Here is a 20,019-nt window from a genome sequence, read left to right as displayed (position 1 = left end):
GAGTGTGCCAAGGGCTGCAGGAGAAGCATGTTTTGACCCTTCTGAGCTCTTGAGGGCTCAGCAGCCATGTGTGTCTCAGGCAGCCGTGGGACAGCCTCAATTCTCTCTTGATTAATTCCTTTGCTTAGGATTCGAAAAGAGCCAGTTTCTGGGGGATATTGGTTTTAGGGCTCTGTAAGAACCTGTTTTAACACAAGGGCTGCACTCTCCATGCCAAAGCAGTCACTGCACACATATGTCAAGCAGTTAGTGTGCTGCCACAGAGACAGGCAGAACTGGGGGGGGTCTTGCTGACTGCCAAATTCAGCTCTTTGCTCCTGTGGCAAGGAAGTCATAAAATCCCTCTCCAAGATGGATCAAACTACACTTTAAAATGAGCAAGCTTAAAGCTGATTTAAAATGTTCCACTATCATTCCCAATGCAGGACTATTCCAGATCCACACTGTTTTGATGGCTGTAAGCTTTCTCACAACTTCTATCCTATTCTTATTCACGGCACTTTACATTTCTCTGCTGTAATTAAATGTGGTTCTTCCCCATTGGAGTAAACATTTTACTAAGTTTTATCCCCCTCTAAAGGCCAAGGTTCCCATCTTCAAGGAGCTTGGTCCCATCACAAATGCCTTAGGACCACTATGTCCCAGTTTGAAATGAATATCAGTTTGAGCATAGAAAGTAGAAAAAATAATATACAAAAAGCCACTGCTACTGTAGTTTTGGAGGGGTTTTCCCCCTCTCAGGATAGTTATGATGAAGATGAAATGGTATTTGTCTTTAAAATAAAAAAGTCCTCTACATGTCCCAAGACTAAAATTTCTTCCCATATCTAGACTATACCACAACTAAGAAAAAGAAACAATCCTTCTCTCATAAACCAATTTAAATAATGTTTAGGATTCATGTTATGAAGTTGGAACCTTTTTGCTGTTTATAAATTAAAATTTATAAATAAGCTTAATTAAAATATGTACAGTAACAAGTTGTCTAGAGGCAAGAAATCCTACATTGTGCTATTTATGATGAAACAATTTTCCCCTCAGATGATTTATAAGCCTGGAAGGGCAAAATGAAGGCTTAGTTTTCTTTATCTTTCATTTCACAAAATTCCCTGACTTTCTCAGTAATAGGGATCTGCCTTTTCATTTAAACAGAACTGCAAATTCAGTAGATTTGGGGATTGAATTGCAGGACACAACCTGGAAAGTTTCAAAAGTGTAAAATAGTTCCATATCACAGAGACTAGGTAGAAAAATGTAAAAATGGTATGCTTGTGATATTTAAATTGCATAATACTGCTGTTGAGAAGGTCTGAATTTAGATTTCAGGAGAGAAAGTAACCTTAAGCAGAAACTCCTTCCAACAAAATTCTTCTAAAGATAATGAGTTCTGAAATTTAATTAGTTTTGTTATTTAATGATACTTCTTTTCAGCTAGAAATGATGCTACCAAATATCTGATTGCACTTCAGTGTTCCTGAAAATACTGCAGTAGTCCTGTATGCACTGGTAGAAGTCACAGAGGTCTGAAATGCTTCAGAAGTTCAAGGACAATTTCTATTTTAAGTGTCTGGGGTAGTCTAAAATGGCAGAGCCCTCTGGGCTCTGCTTTCTACTATAAACTGATAGAAGTAGAAATTATTAGGCACAAAATGTATGGAAAAACTTACCAGCTCCCTGAAGAGAGAATTAACCTATACCAGTCTACCCTGTGATTTTGTATTACACCTTCTTAAAACACACAGAAAAAAGAACAAGTATGTATTTTTAAATCTAACTTGTTCCATAATATTTTTGCAAGTGTACATGAGTGATAGCTATTTGTTTGATCTAAGAGACATCTAAAGCTCCGCCATTGCTGACAGTATGATATTATCTGTAAAAATAAAACTAATTGGAAAAAAGTTAACTGCCTGCCTATGATGTGATTTCCCATATGGCAACAGATACATGCTGAAACAGTTGAACCAAAAATGCCCACTCCAACTGTTCCATGAAGCACAGTTCCTGAGGAGCTGTCTGCCTGAATTAACACAGCACCGTGTGCCTAGGGTAACACTGGAAATGTCTGTGGCAAAAATAGGCATGGTGAGGGCGGAGATGGATGTGTTCCAGTAGATCACTCCGGACTGGTTTAAAAGATTACTGCCTCCAGATTTTCATTACTTTTCCTCAGCTGAAAGTTACAGCCTTTGTATCTGAAATTAAGTAAAAGGCAGCTTTAGTATTCCAAGCTTGGTTTTATGCCAAATAAAACAGAGCCACTGAAATTCCCTTCAGAAGTATTTACTGCTGGTTGGCAGTAGGCAGTGGGAAGGTCCAGTGAAGGGCAGTAATGTCCTGTGGGCAGGCAGCATTGCTTCTGAAGCCACCACAGTTACCTCAGAGACCGTGTGTCCATATCTGGAGGTACCAGCACAGGGAAGGAAAATTTTGGAAAGCTATTGGCAAAGTTGTTCAAATAAAAATATTGTTATTCCCAAGCAATGTTACCAAGTCCTGGTCTAATCTGCGCAATTATGTTTCTGTTGCTGGACAACCATCAGTATCACTTCAGCTAGGGCAACAAACATTTGGTACACAGATCTGCCAAATTCAGGCTGACTTCTGCTGGACGTGGCTCGATGCTGCCCTGCTTCAGGAAAACTCCCATAGCTGTCTGGCATGGGGTAACTTCCCTGAACCTGGCCAGTGAAGATGGCAGGGAAACTAAGCTTTTTTTGGGGTGCTTGAGTGTACCTGTTATGATGGCAGGAATGCCCCAGCCAACAACGTAGTAGAACCGCATGTGCCCAAAGTTGATGTTCCTCACTTCAGTCAGCATCCGGTAGATGTGGAGCTGCTCCACAAACATCCAGGCAAAGGTGCTCATGTAGAAATAATGCAGGAGGATGGCAATCACAGTACACACAAACTGCAGAAGGGAAAGGGCAGGGAAATTAGAATTGCTCTTCTGAATCACAACCCAGTGAGTCACTCGTTCCCCCCGCGTAGCTAATGGCAAGTGTAATAAAAAGATTTTGGCAGAACAAATATACTGCCTTTAATTAAGTTTTTCAGAGTTTAAGAAGACCTGCTCATACCGTGAGAGATTTTGCTTTTTTAAAGTAAAGTGGATCACTAAGCTCTGTCAGGCTGAGAGCAGCAAAATTTAAGGACTGCTGAAACCAGAGACCAGGTCCACAGTGAGACTAAAAGTAACAGCTACAATGGGCACACTGGTAGCTGAAGTCATCTTTGTGATCAAATAGCCACCTTGAAACCTATGACCTTCAGATACTTGCCCTTCTGTAATATATGCTAACCAATTTTCTCTCCCAACTTAACAGTTTGATGAGTGAAAACAAGAATGACCACAAGCATCTGACACCTGAATTGCAGTCTTGCAATTAACCTTGTCCTTTCAGAAGCCAAACAAAGAATTTTGCCAAGGATCTGTTGATAAGCTTGAATTAAGAGAACTTTGTGGAACCATTCAGTTTTTGTTTGAAAATGTTTTACATTGTGTTTTGCAGCCTTTTGTTCCTGTGCAGCACTGACCCTGCTTTCAGACTTTGGCATGACTTTTTAGTGGTTTTTCATGGTGTAATGCTCAGATATGTACATTTCCCTGTTTAATGTACATTTAACCTCTTTGCTGAGCAAAAGAATCATACAAAGACTGCCAACTTTCTGGATTCACTTACTACATCAGCATTATTATAACATCACGTGTTATTGAAAATGTGGCTCACTAAATAAACCATCTTTCTTCCCTCTATGTAAGTAATGCTTTTCTTGTTCCTATTCTCACATGTTTATGAGTAGAGCGCTGCCCTGAACATTACCTTTTTCAGGTAAGAAAAAAGAAAGAAAATAAATCACTTTCTATCAATAGTCCAGGGAAAGATTAAAACCTCACCCAGAAATGTGACTGTTAATTTACAGAAACCCATAAAAGCCAGGCTGGGTGCCAAGCAGCACAGCATTATTTGTGCTCCAGCATTCTTTACCTCTTTATGTTCATCAGTGCATGACTCGTTAGACAACTCTCATTCCATACAGACAGATGAATAATTGTCTGAAGCAGACATGGCTTACAGCCCTCCTACCTTCTCAAATTGTCTGGGTAGGCTGTAAGGAGCAGCCTTATGCTGTATGAAATACATTCTATAAATTAAAGATCTTTGTAAATGGTTTAAAGGTTTGGGGTGTTTCACTGAGTCCTGGTAACCCTACAGGACATGATCACACCATGAGCCCCAAAACATGGAAATGAGATGGAGTAAAAGAGAACAATCTCACCAAGTACAACCATTAGGATTTGTGGTATTGATGTAATTGAACTGTTTTACTACTTTTATAAACCTCTGCTTGGTGCCTCATGATATATGAAATTAATCTGGAAATAAGGAGCCATCATTTATGGCATAATTTTTGGTAAAATTCTGTAGGGATGTGGACTTGGCCCCCAACTCTTCAGTAGATATGTTGGAGAACTAAAACTACCCCTTGCCAGTGAAATGCAGTGAAAAATGAGTGGTGTGCTCAGCAAGGCATGGGAAAGGTCAAGTTACACAGAGTGCTGTGTATCAATTGGCAAGGTGAGCTCCTTTCAGCAAAGTTATTTTAGTATGCAAACATTTATATAATGAAACAAAGACAACACAAGTTCACACATGACATGAGACCATATCCCAGAGGGCAGGTCACTGCAGAAGAGCTCACCACAGTAGCAGATAAAGGACCTGAGTTCCTGGTAAAGGGGAATATTGGTATGCAGAATTGGAAGTGATGCAACCAGCTGGAAAGCTTTATCCAGTTTGGCATTCACAATTTTTCAAAAGGTAAACTGGGAGAAGAAGGCCAGAAAAAACCCAACAGACTAACCTGGATCTTAGAAATTAAATAATTTCATCAGCTTAGTTTTATACAGTTTTCCAAAAGAAATACTATTAAATAGAGGTTTCCTGGCAAGACAATTTTTATAAGAGAGGTCTCTCAAATTTACTAGGAAAAGTTCTTGTCAGCACTCAGTTACTGGAAACTGAAATTAGTCAAGGTTAGATACTTTTAAAAATGCATGTTATAGCTCAAGTGGATATTAGAAGCCTGAGTGACAATGTAGGATTAAGTTATACAGCAAATGAGGCTGTGTGTTTAGGCACCACGGTGTCTCTACCATGATGGTGATGATATTCACTGAATGTAGGCGTATTCTCCTATTTCTGCTGGTTGGATAATGTGAAATCAGCATGATTTTTTTATTGCTGTTGTTTTGTTTTGATCTCAACACTGTACTTCCCTCTCAAATATTAGATTGAAACATATACATTAATGAATTTCTAGAAGATAAATTTTCTTCACAGTGTTCAGATAATCCCTAAAGTAACATTTTGAATATTTTTCCTATCTATTAAGGACATACATTTTGTTGCATGTCATCCCTCATCTGTGTCCAGCCTGTTTGGCACAGGTGCCTGTGCAGCCTGGCAGTGCTGGAGCCCTTGTCTGTCTCTTACCTGTCTGAATGGCAGCCATGGCTTTTGGGATGGGTGCTACTAAGAACAGCAGCAAGACTACATATAATGCCACATGGTTAAGAGAGCAATGAGGTCTTAAGTACAGAACACACTTCATGTGTGGCTTATATCTATCTCATACTCAATCTATTCATAACTTGCATTTCTTGACATGCACAATGCTGGAGATCCTTGCACTAAGTTTTGTCAACAGGTATGATGGGCAGAAGCCAACAACCCCTGTGTCTGGAAGGCACAAAGCAAACTGACAGGTATCCTACTGAATCTTGGAAGTAGCAAGCTGTCCCATGCTTGGTAAATGGCTTCTCCAGAATGGCCAGTGGGTGCACAATGTGCATATTAGCACCTGACCAGCACCACATCACCGACAACCTGTGAGTCTACACCAGGAGCCATTTGGGCTTGGGAGGTACCTGCTGCAGGAGAAACTGGAGAGCTTCCTACTGAACAGGCAAAGCAAGACAAAAAACACACTAATGGAAAGGAAGGAAGAAATCAGTATTTAAGGTTCAGTTCCTGGGATAAACCTTCAACAGGGCTGCTGTCATATATTCTCTGAAGATAAGATACAGTCCTATTGCCTGCCATTGCTATTAATGTTATCAACCACACATGAATACACTAAAAATCTGATGTTTTTCAAGTAAGTGTTGAAGCCAAAAAGAAGCCAAAAAGAGAAGAAAGTGAAACAGATGGGAGAAGGTAAAAGCTGCAATATGAACCCCCTCATTTAAAGCTTGAGAACAACTCTAGCAATGAACACAGAGTAAGTCTTACCGGGTTTTCAGTCTGGTTGATTCCAATAAGAAAGACAAGCTCAGAAAAGAAGAGGGCAGCCACCAGGTTTTTGTGGATACTGTGCAAGTTGGAGCGCAGTGTGCGGATCAGCACCAGCAAAATGAAGGTGATCAGCAAAGCCGCCAGCGAGATGGATACGGTTGTGTAAGTGACGATCTTCAGAGGAAGCACCTCCCCATTCTGTAGAAAGACAGATTGACAGGAACTCTGGGGGTTTTCCCTTCCTTTTCCTCCAATCAAATCTACTACTCAGGATGCCAATGTTTTCATTATACTGAGCCGACATAGAGATTTACTTAGGGACCAACAGGAGTGGGTGATGCTGCTAAACATGTTGAGCATGTATGGGCAGCACCCAGAGGATGCACCAACCAAGTATGAAGGTCCTTTCAGCAAACCCAGTGGCAGGTGCTGCCAGGCATGGGCAACACACTCCTAACACTGGGACTGATCTGCTGACAATGCCCTGGTCACACACAAAGCTCAAGCTCTGAGCCAAAGCCCTTGAAAACCAAAGTCTCCAAAAATCACGATCCTGACATTACCCACCTCTCGTTTGGAAATGTCCATGAGGACAGCAAAGCTGGTTATATGGTTGCACTGGCAAGCAATATGGCTGTGGTTTCTGGAAAACAGCTCACACCCTCGGGAGGACCAGGCACCTGTCCCACCAATCCTGTGGGGAAAAAAGGCATTTCTGAGCACCATCCTCCAATCTCCCCTCACCTTCCGCTGCCCTCTGTGGCAGCTTGTGCTGCACAACCAGAGAGGACTGCAAGTACCAGGGCAGAATTATCTATAGCTGTTACCTGCCTGAAAGAGTATTATCAAAGTAAAAAGGCCTTCAGTTGAAGTAGTTTTTGATAAGACAGCTGGCCAGATTTTGTGGGTTTATAACAGTATGTTTTGAGTTTAAAAAAAATAAATTAAAATGTGCTTTTGGGTCAGTGACCACACAACCAATATGGGAAAGAGATTGCACTGAACAAAATGTCTGTAACTAAGGTAAATAATACCAGAACCGTAGCGGGACACATGGTTTTGAGTCATGTGAAATATGTTTCAGCAATAATATGATATCATTACACAGTTCCTCTGAAAAGTACACAAGAAAAGGTTAAAACCTTTTCTAATAAATATTTCATACCAGATCTGTTATATTAACAATAGGGAGGAACTGCTGCCTTAAAATTCTTCCCTGTGCAGTTATGGTTAAATCCAGTGACTTCAGAAATTATTTTGTATCAATATTAATTATTCCATTCTGAAGTTAATGAATAATAAAAATAGTCTTGCAGTTACTGAAAGATTTTTCAATTAAATATGACAAGACCTCTTTTTCACTCAGCAATAAAATATTTGTTAAATTTTAATATCACTTCCTCTCAAAAAGTACTCTCTTTCTAAAAGCTCTTTCATTATTACACGCCACGTAAGAGCTGCTTTTCAATTGTGGCTGTAGGAAGACGTAACACAGATAACAATGCCACTGAAGTTGCCAGCAAATAGCTAACACATGAATCACTTTAGAGCTAATGAGTTATTCAAGCTCAAACAATGTTTAAAAATTTATGAAAAAGGACTTGCCATTCCCTCACAATCAGCAGATTGACAGAGTGCATACAAGCAAAACCACTACTTCACATGTGGCCAAATGAAGAGTTTATTACTGTGAAGATAAGAGATTTCTGTTGCATCTTCGATCCTTTAAATGATATAATCTCCTGAAGCCTTAACTAGGAGGCACACATTCCCTTGGTTTGTTTTCTGTTTTATTTCCAGCACAGGATATTGCCTTGTAATGCATTTTTTCCATAGGTTTACTGAAATTTTTGGTTTTTTAGGAAACAAGTAACAGCTATTCCTTTTGCCCTGGGCAGACCATGTCATCCTCTCACTGTGTACCTGGGTTTGTAGCTGGAAATTGCAATATATATGTAATACTTATGATATTGTGAAAGCATCATATGAATGTGGTTACCTCTCAAAACATTTTCTTTTGTTTTATCCACACTCTTGAAATATTTCCAACATGACTGTGCTGTTTCCACAATGCCATAAAACCAATGAAACATCAGCATATACAGTTCCAGCTCATATAATTTTTCTCATTTTCAAGAAAAAGATGTCTTTATCTTGAACTTTACTGAATACAAAAGACCTAAATGAATGATTCTCAGAACATTTCATCTTTTTCCTAACACTTCCCTCCTAGAGAGTCAAATACTCTCTCATATTCTGCTTCTACATTACAATTGCTTTCCATAAACTGAAGAGGCCTAATGTCCCAAAAAAGGTATTTCCACTCCCTCCATTTGTTCACTAAAACAAATGAAAGCAAATTCACAATAGCTGGTGAAATGAAAGTTAAGTTTCTTACCAGTGCAACTGCCTTTGCGTTGACTTTTGAGTCAAAAATTTGTGATTCAGAAATTCATAATCTTTTCTCCCAGTTTTATCTGAGAAACCTCAGTCCCCATTTCCACTAAAATGAAGATTTGGTTTTGTAATTTTTTGCACTGGCCCTGGCTAAGGCACCAAGGTTTGCTATTTACTCTGTCCATAGTCACTGGAGAAGATTCAGCCCGTGGAAGAGCTGAATCATCTCCTGAAAACCCTGACTTAAAGACCTCAGGCAAGCCATGAATTCAGACACTGGAGTTGGACTATGTTTGTCCAGACATACATCCGTGGGCAAATAGCATGGACAAATACAAGGAAATTGTGGGATTTATTGTTTCTGGGTGAAAATGAACCCTGCAGAAAGACACGACAGCTCTGTGTTTCTTAGAAACCGCATGGCTAATCCTTTGTTTGAGGAGTTATGATAATTATTTTCCTTTTTCTCAGATTGGTGGGAAATGACTACATGGCTCTATTCCACCAAAAATCAGTTGTCAGTTGAACAGACAGACCAAGACAAGGTTTCCTGCAGAATTATCTTCCCAGGCAGGAGTTTTCTGCTACTCAGACAGTGTCACTCACAGCCCTAAAGCAAGCAGGAGACATACGTGATGGAGTGATTCCAGAAGACACAGACAGGCTTTGTTCTCTCCTCTGTTTCCAGCATGGCATACTCCACTATGACAGGCTTTTCCACCAGGTTGGGAGGAAACTCCCCATCACTGTGAATGGCTGTGCTCACTACAGGTGTGTTGATGATAGGGCGATTTGGCAATCTGCACAAGGAGAAAAATTGCACGGTGATCTACACATCAAAATGCAAAGCTACATTCTGCAAATAGAAGATCTCGTGTTGCTTCTGCTCAGAAAGTGAGGCAGGTGTACCAACAGCCTTCCATACAGATGTGTTCCCAAAAACTGCTGGCACTTCTGGCATGGTTATTCTCCCACTGTGTGCCAGAGGAGGACATGAGGCAGTACTGCAGTGAGAACAGCAGCACTGATGAATTTTGGCCAATATAAATGCAGCTCTGTCTCCCCCACACATTCAGAGAGCAGAAGAAGGGACCTGAACAATTCACAAACAGATCTGGGGTTTACCTTAAGCTCCTTCTGTCAGGATCATAGTTTTCAGGCAGGAGGTGTCCCAGGGATCGGTATATAATGACCATGGCAACAGTGTGATGTGTCTCAGTGTCTGGGTGTCGCTTCTTCCTCTTTGCAAAAGCACTCTCAGGGCTGAACATTTCACTGTTCAACTTAGAGGGTATTTTCTGATTTGAAGGTTTCATTGTGGGCACTGCTATGGAACAAACACAAATATTAAATTCTTTGCACACAGCTTCAGAGCTACCATTTAAACTGGTAATTTTGCTTGCCAATAGTATTAGAGTTCTTATAACTCCAGGCTTAGAGCACTCAGCATGCTTCTAATGTTATACTTGATATTTTTAATAAAATTTCAGCACAATTCATAGTTATATAGCTGATAATCAAATAACCATTTTCACCATAACAGTGAAAAGTCATTTAGTCTAGCTATAAAATAAGCAATTTCTAAGCTAAAAGGTCCATAAGTATATAAGTATCCCATGCATAACTTAGGAGAACATTAAAACATTATGCATGCTGTTAAATTGCATGTACGTTTATATATGGCAAAAATAGTATTAATGAACCCACCAACTACTCACATGAGATTTCTCCCTGCTAATTCTGTCATTTAATGAGCTTTCTGTTTTGGAAGAGTCTCTTAAAATTCCCATTCTCTTTTGACTTACAGAAAAGATACAAATCATAGAAGCAGATACTCTGTTTCTAAGCAAAAAGTCATAAAGCTGTTCTAGCTTATTATCTATTATTTTCAGGAGAGTTACTATTTCCTCAATCAGAAGACATTCAACAATGGCACATCTATTGAATTTTGAGTTACCCTCTTTCCCTTTGCCCAAAAACCTTGTGGTGCTTTGCAGCAGTCTTGGGATACTTCAGAGACACTGGGAAGCAGGTACTCCCCAATGCATTCTCCCTGATCACCCCGGTCAAGACTTTTTCCTTGCTGCCTAGTTCTGATAACACCTCTCTGTGCTCCCAGATTTGGATTTTCTGTCTCTCACACCACCTCCCTCCATCTCTGCAGGGGCTGGAGGAAGGCAGCTGTGGGACTGCAGGCACTGGGCAGCCATCCCATCCCATCCCATCCCATCCTTGTGGGAACAGAGGCAGAGCATTTCTCCTGCTTTGACAGGGCTTTTGAGGGGCTGCAGGCAAGACCTGACAGACAGGTACAGCCAGTCCCACAGCCCCCCATGCCTCCATCACTGCCGGCAGGCAAAATGCCTCAGAAGTATGCACAGCTGCTCCATCCCTAAATAATGCTCACTTGTGCAGACAATCGCCCTGCTCTCACCCCAGTACCACTCTGCTCCCTGAGGATCCACCACACTCCCTGGGAGCTGCCCATAATTGCTCACCAAACAGCAGCAGAAGGGTTTTACCTTTCCTTTCTGAAGGTCTGAATAAAGTATCAGGGAAGACAACAGATGACTCCAGATCTTTTGGGTAATCTTCTTTAATCTCATGAAATCGTGGTATTCTAGCTCCCGTGAAATTAGACTTGTCAAAGATGTCAACAGCAATAACTGGGAGGGGATAAAAGTTTCCCATCACCACAGTGAAACATTACTGAAAGGTTAAAATGACTGCACAATACAGATAAAAAATTTAAGCCACAAAATAGAAAGTAAATCTTATTTTTTTTTTTGTTAACACCTTATATAATAACTAAAAGTTTATGTGTCAGCATCATATTACATTAATCAAATTATACATTTATTGTTCAGTGGAAAGGAATTCACAATACAGTATCTCATACTATGAAAACATACTGGAAACTTTGGAAATAAAGAATGATAAAATTGTTTAGGTTGCAAAAGATCTCCAAGATCAAGTGGAACCGTTAACTCAGCACTGCCAAGTCCGGCGCTAAACCATGGCCCCAAGGGCCACATCTACATGTCTTAAATACCTCCAGGCATGGTGACTTCCCTGGGCCACCTGTTTCAATTCCTGAGAATTGTTTCAGAGAAGAAATTTTTGCTAATACCCATCTTGAGGTAGATCACTTCACTGGTACTTCTCCAGCAGCTGACTTGGGTTTCAGAGGCTTTTCCCTGGCTGCTGCTCAGTGAATGCTCCTGCTTCACAGAGTTTCTCCATGTGCTGCTGGCTTGCTCCAGTGTGTGCTGCATGTTCCAATTTTAGACTTGCTTTTTAATGGGAAGATTAAATCTAGTGCTTCAAAACCATAGTTCTACATCTGTTGGATTGTGAAGTCAGCTGACAGAAGCAAATAACATGCATTTAATCTGGGACTACTCCTTAGTCCTCCACTGGCAGATCCTCCCTGGCTTACCTCATCATCTCTGCCTGTTAAACTGCCCAAATACTTAAAAGCAGTTGAGTTGGCTTTAACTTTCTCATTTAGGACAAGTCACTGAGTGCCAATTTACATGTCCTGGGGGTAACCCTACACCAAAAGGTGTGATACTCTGCAAATTTCTGTATGAAGAAATATCCACGTTAAGACCCACAAATTCCTATTCCTTTCCTAGGTTCTAACTAACTCCCAGATGAGCCATTAGGAAACTCTATTAACACCATGTTCACCTGGAAAAACTGTTCAAAAGAAAACAGACCTCTTTCAGGCCAGACTTGCCTCATCACTCTCAAGCTCGCACCTCCTTTACACAGGAAGAACTGGTTGAAAAAAAATCATGATTTACAACCTGCAAGAAATTCTGGGGTTTGTTTTCATCTCAGTTTAGTTGCATTAAAATCCTAAGCACATTTTTTCTGAGTATGAAGATAAAAATATTTTGATTCTCATAGTCCTGAATCATAAGAAAATATTTCAGTTTATTAAAGAAAAATCAAAGTGTTTCAGTTTGGCATAGTTCAACAATAATCTATGCCCCATTGATGCAGGATGCTACAGCCTTTGTAACTTGACTGCCTCGTGCCTTTGATTTTCTGCCCCTGTGACTGTGGACATAAAGCATTCTTGGGACAAGGTTTGTAGCCAATTAAAATTCTTACTATAACAGCAGGTGTAGTTGGGAAAATAAGACCAACTTTTGGCACATAAGCCTTCTTAATATCTGAAATAAAAGCAACAGCTTGAAAAGCTAAACACAAGTTCAGGCTTATATAGTTTAGAGCACCTCTGAAAGAAAAACCAAATAGCAATGCTGCTTGTGAGGGACTTCTGAAGGTCAGCTGGCTGCATCTCACCTCACACCCAGGGCAGGACTATCACCAACACCCCCTCAGCTCAGACTGCTTGTAGCTGGGAAGAAAATGAAATAGAGAGAGCAGGGGAGAAAATGGGGAAAGAAGCTGACTAGGCTGTGATTGCTGTGCTTCATCTGCATATGCACTGCAGAGATGTCTATGAAATACATCACAGTCCAAAGTGCAGGAGCTGCTATTTGTTTGTCAGAGGAGAAATTTCCTGTGATAGGTGAACAAGGTATGCCTGATGTTTCCTTCTCAATTTACACTCATTCTGGATCTTTTGGATCCCATAGATTTTGTTCTGATTGTGGGTTTTGCAAGACTAGGATGCCATTTGAAGGGCTGGTGATTCTGTGAAAATACCTTTCAGTACAAGAATCTCTACAGATGATGGTTTTCTGACTAGGTTCCAAGTTAGGAAAGCATGTGAAAATCAGAGGTATAATCACAGAATCAGCTAGGTTGGAAAAGACCTATATGAGCATTGAGTCAAACCCTTGATAGATCATTAGCCTGTCAACTAGACCACAGCACTAAATGCCACATCCAACTGCTTCTTGAACATCTCCAGTGCTGGGAATTCCATCACCTCCCTGGGCAGTCCCCACCTATGCAAGTAAGATCAATAATATGCAACAAAATCAACAGTAGGGTTACTTTTTTTTTTTACTGCAGGTGGTGTTGGTGTGACTCCTCCAAAAATGAGATGTACTACATTCAATTATATTAGTTGGTCTCAAAAGGCATTACCTTTATTTACAAACTTAGTCCTTCCTACTATCTCTACACTGCTATGACTGCAACAAAAGCCACATGGAGCAGTGGCATGGTCCAGAGGCAAAACAGATCAGAAACTTCCCAGGAGGCCCCCATGACAACTGAAAGATATGGATCAAGGCTTGATGGATTTGAAACAATGCAATGATTTTTCTCAGTAGGTACTACTGAAACAAATAACTAGCACCTCTGTCCAGCACATTTTTAAGAGTCAAAAAAGGGTTTTGATCAGTTTTCAACACAGATACTCACTCATGTTAGTAGCAACAATGACAAAGGGTCTCATGTAGGTTTTTTTCATGTTCTGGGCCACATTGTTGAAATATTCCTCATAGTGCCTGAGCAGGTGAGCGGTGCCACCCTCTGTTCGCTGAATTTGCTCCCAGTGCTCCTTGTTGCCAGGGTCCAGCAAAGCACTACCCACTTTGATAATATTCTGAGAAATAAAGTACAAGCCTGAATTATGAATCAAACACAGAGCTGGGTTTCAAGTGAGAAGTATTGAAAATTATTTGCCTGACTGCCTTAGGTAAGTGTATAATGAAATATTTAATGCAGGCATGTTCTACTGCAGCCATATAAAATACACACATCAGTTACTCACCCAGAGGTTTTTTGGTCATGTAAAGCAAATCCCTCTAAACTTTTTACAAGTAAAGTAAGCCAAAAATGGAGACTGTAAGAGAACTGCCTGCTTTCTCCCTCCTAATGACAAGAAATCAAGCAAGAAATGCAGGAGGAGAACCTATCCATGTTTTCTTTGTTTCTGAGAGATCAGACACATGAAAAGCACAGGTCTTAGCAGGTACACTGAAGAACTTCTCCAGATAAATCAAAATAATGCTTTTTTGTTAAAAAACAAAAGAAAGCCATGAATAGAAATATCACTTCCTCTTTTAATTTTTTTTTGCTTTGTTTCCTAGATAATGAAGACAACTTATACAGTGAAGAATGCTAAGAGTGAATATTAACTTGCATAGACAAAGTTGAAAATACATAAGAAAGCTTAGATCATGTCATTGTCTCCCCATTTTTACATTGCTTACAAATGGTATTAAAAAGGCATTTCTTTCTGAGGACCTGACTCTTCTGCCCTTTCTTGGAAAAATATGCAAAGGGACCCTCAGGGTGAATGGAAGGAGATTGACCCCAAAAGAGTGTGCTAAATGGCTTAAGTGAGGAAAAAAGTGAAAAAGTTTTTAATCTTGGTGTTACATATGAACTATGTTGTTGTAACAAAACCTAATTCCTAACAAAGGTAAAATTGGCGTAAATGGCAGTAAGAATTAATCACCACAAGCTCTAAAATAGCCAAGACAAATATTTAGGCTTCATTTAGAAGGAGCTGTCTGTATCCTGTCTGTACTGTTTGAGGCTGCAAGCACGTATCTGAGCTGAAAGAACTCCCAATATGACCACCTTTACCTAGGGTGAGAAGCACAACATGGATCCCAGGAATGCAGGAGACACATACTGTACTTGGTACCAGGCCTCCTCCGTGTTTGTGAACATTATTTATGGTTTTTTATTATCTATTTTTCAGGCTTCTATGTAGGATTATGAAAAAAAAAATTCCTTCCCCCCTTGTGGTTCCTCAGCCTAGGATGTTGCCTCCTTTTATTCATGAGCTGTACTCATTAGTTTTCAAATTCCTGACCTATCCTAAAATATTTAGGGAGTTCATGAAAACATCATCTGTATGAATTTCAGTGCCAAGTGCAGAGAACAATAAATTAAAGCATATGTTTCCAAACCATTTTTTTTTTTTTGCTTATTGTTCATATTTCTACTTAACAAAACATGCTAGAAATGAAGCTCCTTTTCAAGATCTGAATGGCCTGCTTCACATACCACAGGAAAGAAAAAACTGAATCTCTTAAAATTTGGTGCATCTAAAACATAAAATGTTTCAGAAGTTCTCCACTCTCTGCTGATTATACACCCCAAGACACTAAGGAATTTTCTCAGCTGCATTTCTTCCTGCTCCTAACTCTCCAGTGACATCCTCTCCTGGTGCAGCTTGGCTTTGCACAGGTTCTCCAATTTCATCCCCGGTCTGCCTGACCTGTCTGATGCTCCTGGAGTACTGTGAGCAGTGATGTGGGTGTAGCACACATTCTCAGGGAGCCAAACAGATCTTTGGCCAGCACAGACACCAGTCTTGACCCATGGAGGGTCATTCCACATGCTGGTGCCCAAGCTCTGGGCTCTGCTAGCACAGATCCAACAGATGTTTTAGCTTGGACTCTGTGTTGTGCCATGGCCAGGATCTTGGTGATAGTATGGGCAAGAGTGGAGAACAGTATCCCCTGTACACATGGGACTCAGGAAAACTCTACAAGCCTGACATGGGTCATCCAGCCTTCACATTATCACATCACAGAATACCCCAAACTACCTTCAAATTTCACATTTTTCCACCACAACTACATATTTTACCAGACAGGGAGGATGCTACAGTTTGTTCTCTAGCCCTGGTCAGGTCTTTGGTAATAACTGTGACTTTCATCAATGTTCTGAGTAGCAGAAGCTCTCTGGCACACATTTTAGTATGTGCCTTAAAATACCAATGATATGGAATGTCTTTCAATGTACCAACTCATGACTGAATTAGAGGAAACCTTCAGAGTCAGTAACTGGCTCAGACTTAATTCGCTGCACATTTAAATGAGCATGATCACATCAGACATGTTTTACAACAAAAATAAATACAGTACACAAAACTATTTTAGCCAGGAAAAACACATTAATGTGATGATTTCTTTTCATATGGGGAATATTTCTTTTGGCTGTTACTATGATGATATTTTTTAGAAAAGCACATTCTATTATATTTGTATTACACATACACATGCATGCATAGACACATGCATAACCAACTTCCCATTCTAATCTGAGAAGAAAGGCTTATTTGTGGAACAGATTAGTCAATTACACAATATTAGCTTCACCTTGGTCAAAGACAAATTTAATTACCCACTGCCACCTAATTTTTAAGGGAAATTGTAAGGGCTCAGCACAGTGTACAGTATTTCTCTTACCTCATTGAATTCCACATCCCTTGTGGCTGCCAAGTCAAACCCTTGCTGCTGGCTCTCGTACTGGAGGACCTGGATCATGATCTGGTAAGCTGTCCTCACATCGTTGCCATACAAGCTGTGTGTATATTTGGTGGCATTCTGCAGCGCTCTCACGATCCGTATGGTTTTATCTCCATCCAACCTGGTCTCATTGTGGTGTAACTTCTCATTCTGAATCAGATAAAAAGGAAGAAAAAATCCAATTACACATGTATTTGTTTCATTCTAGTTACAAAGACAATCACAATTTTTGGCACACGGGAATTGTTTGGTCAAAATTTTGTTTGTCTTGAGAAAGAGTTGGCAACAAAACTCAATGGCAGATGTAACTGAGAGTCAGAAAAGCACCAGGGTCCTGATGGAAAATGAGGCTGTTCATGGTTGCAGTCAAAAGACTGAGTGCAGGGATATCAAACTGGAGTCCAAACTGGTCATTATTCACAAAATAAAGGGAAAATTGAGAAAACCCAGCTTACCATGATTTTAAGATCCACAAAAGTGTTGGTGGTGCAGTTGAAAAGCTCAGGAGGCAGCCAGCCCTTCTCAATGTTACAATGGCGAACGGCGTTTCCTGAGGGAAACAAAGCATCTTGTGGCAAACAATGTTCTGAATTGTGCAGGGTAAATATTCATAGATTTCAACTATCCTAGACTTTCAGATTTCCTACATTTTGAAGTTGCTCAAAGCTACACATGTATTTTAATTTCCAAACAGGGGATTCCTGCGAGAGAAAAGTTAAAGACTACTAATCTTGAGGAATTGCTTTTGCCACCTTTGGAGAAAAGTCAGCTAAACTCCAAGCTCTGCCCAACTGCTCTCAGCCTCACTGCCTGATTATTCTAAAATTAATTAATTCATTTCTTTATGCCAAAAAAGAGAAGGACTCTGCACTTCCTAAGTACTTCTGAAAACCAACCCCTCCTGAGATTTCTGTGCAATAGCCTATATAGGAAGACTTCCTGGACAAATGCTGTACTTACATCAACACATGCCCACACATCTGCATGTGCTAAACACTTCAACCAACATGCATAATTGCCTTTTTGCCCTTGTAAATGGACTGTGAGCAGCTTACTGTTTCATTTAGCCTATTATATTTTGTACTATTTGTCAAATAATTTTAAAATGCAATTCTTGGCTGAGGATCCTTCACCATGAATTGCAAGTAATCTAATTCAAAATTGACATTTGTGCTAGTTAATTTGCACATAACATACTGCATATGTCTAAGCCATTTAATTACCAATATCTAAATAAGAACTATATTTAATTTTACTGGATCTAATTATATTATTTCTCTTCCATTATTAGGTGAATACAATTAAGCCTCAGGTTCTTAGTCTGAATATTCATTATTATAAGGCTTACTTTGAATAATTTGTAAAATTTACTTAGAGCGTGCAATTACAATAAGCAACATCGCCTAGAAGAGACGCTTGGGTGAACCACTTCAAGAACACTGCAGAAAACTCATGTTAATTCAGCTTCATACTGCTTAATCATGAAAATATTCTTCACCTAAAAAAAAATTCTATCTCCTAAAGTCTTTAGGACAGGAGCTAGGTTGACCACAAATCTTCTGCACACTCATAAGCAGTGGCCTCCTCCTAGAAATATTTGGGGCAGTCACATAACTATTTATAACTCTCTGAGCCTAAGGAACACTGACAGCAGAGAGTTACCACATCCAGAACCAAGACAGAGTTTTCACTTCCCACAGAACAGCCTTTGGAAAAGATAGGGAACTCTATTTTCAAAAATCTGATACATGTTTTCAGAGACATATATGAAAAAATTGTCATTTGCCTGTTGTACAAAACAACATAGCTCATCTGCTTTATAAAAGATGTTTTTCAGCTGTTTTGCTTATGGAAAAGATATTGTGTGGAAAAATGCAAGTTTTGTTGCAACTCTTAGCTTTAGTAGGCTGCAATCCTAGTAAAGCAGTCATCAGGAATATGATTTTCCTAATTTTATCTTTGCCCAGAGGAACTGTATGGCAAAAGAACACTTATAAGTCACTAGAAACTGAAAGTTACATGTGTAAGAATTGCTTGATAAATAGAAAATAGGGCTCTGATTTTTTGAAAATAGAGAATTTTTGTGCTTTTTACATGTTTATCTGCTGTACTGCTGCATTTATTTATTGCTAGTATTCCAAATGTATTTGATTTCAGCTAGCTATACTCTTCTGCTTATGATATATAAGTTATGCTGCAGACTCTAGACCCAATGAATTAATGCTATTCCCTATGTACACTTAAAAAAAAAAAAAAGGCATGCAGATAAAGTAGGTAATTATTTACCCAGGGAACTTACCCACTGAGCCCTTAGGACAAGGCACAGCAGCTGGCTGGCCAAACTTGGTCTGTGGCCACCAAATACCAGCCTCAAAAGCTTTGGGACAGCCATTATAAATTACTGAAAGCAGAAAAAGAAATGATGCAATTTTTCTAACAAGATAAAAATTGTAACAGTGAGACATTTCAACCTGCCTGAAGGACCTTCCTGTAATTCCAAAGCCCTGTCAGGATACCTGTCCTCTGCAGTGCCTTCCAAGCTGTAACCCACCAGCTGCTCCTTATCCAACAGATTGGACAGACAGGTACAGGCAGAGGAGAGCTCAGGATGATTATGGGGCTCTGGATTTTGGCTCTGCCTATCTCTGCTTGCTCCTTTATTGTGGGAAAACATTTCTCCTTTATTTTGCCCACACACTGCTGTTGCAGCAGCTTTGTGCTTATCACAGGAGGACAGTGGGTGGGTGGGTGGGTGAGAGGAAAGGCAGGATGGGCAAGGTGAGGAAGGAAGGCAGAGTGCACGAGGCACACGGCACGGTGCCTCTGTGGGCAAAAGGCACGAGGGCTCTCACCAGCCTCTTCAGCTGCAGCTCAGCAATACAACACTGCACTGGCAGATGAACTCGGGTTTAAAGAAAAGCCGCTGCTAGTCTTTTGCTCCCCCTACTCCACCTCAGCTGGCTCTATTTCCATGTGAGAAAAATTAAAGAGACAAGAGCTTTTTTTCCATTCCCTCAGCCCCCACGAGTCACACTGGCACATATCTAGGAGGAGGGGTGGATGTTCAGGCTGCTGCAGCCCCCATTGCCCCCACTGCTGGAGCCATGCTGCTGGGCCCAGGAGTG

At 40.2% G+C, this 20,019-nt stretch overlaps 1 protein-coding gene across 7 annotated transcripts in view; it reads right to left on the bottom strand.

Annotated features, from left to right (window-relative positions):
- The window catches only part of CELSR1 (cadherin EGF LAG seven-pass G-type receptor 1), a 166,046-nt gene that overhangs the window by 14,843 nt on the left and 131,184 nt on the right, over positions 1-20,019 (bottom strand). For 5 of the 7 annotated variants that reach the window (XM_054631425.2, XM_077179083.1, XM_077179084.1 and 2 more), the window contains exons 16-25: positions 19,194-19,295; positions 17,350-17,444; positions 16,835-17,044; positions 14,046-14,229; positions 11,219-11,362; positions 9,822-10,023; positions 9,329-9,496; positions 6,867-6,993; positions 6,297-6,497; positions 2,737-2,911 (exon numbers count right to left, since the gene is read on the bottom strand). In XM_054631425.2, coding sequence (XP_054487400.2) covers positions 2,737-2,911; positions 6,297-6,497; positions 6,867-6,993; positions 9,329-9,496; positions 9,822-10,023; positions 11,219-11,362; positions 14,046-14,229; positions 16,835-17,044; positions 17,350-17,444; positions 19,194-19,295 — 1,608 coding nt within the window. The remainder of the gene's footprint in view (positions 1-2,736; positions 2,912-6,296; positions 6,498-6,866; positions 6,994-9,328; positions 9,497-9,821; positions 10,024-11,218; positions 11,363-14,045; positions 14,230-16,834; positions 17,045-17,349; positions 17,445-19,193; positions 19,296-20,019) is intronic. The other 2 variants (XM_077179082.1, XM_077179086.1) reach the window with 1 other exon arrangement.

The sequence above is a fragment of the Agelaius phoeniceus genome, chromosome 5, assembly GCF_051311805.1.
Source record: "Agelaius phoeniceus isolate bAgePho1 chromosome 5, bAgePho1.hap1, whole genome shotgun sequence".
NCBI lineage: Eukaryota > Metazoa > Chordata > Aves > Passeriformes > Icteridae > Agelaius > Agelaius phoeniceus.
This window is presented reverse-complemented; position numbering and strand designations above follow the sequence as displayed.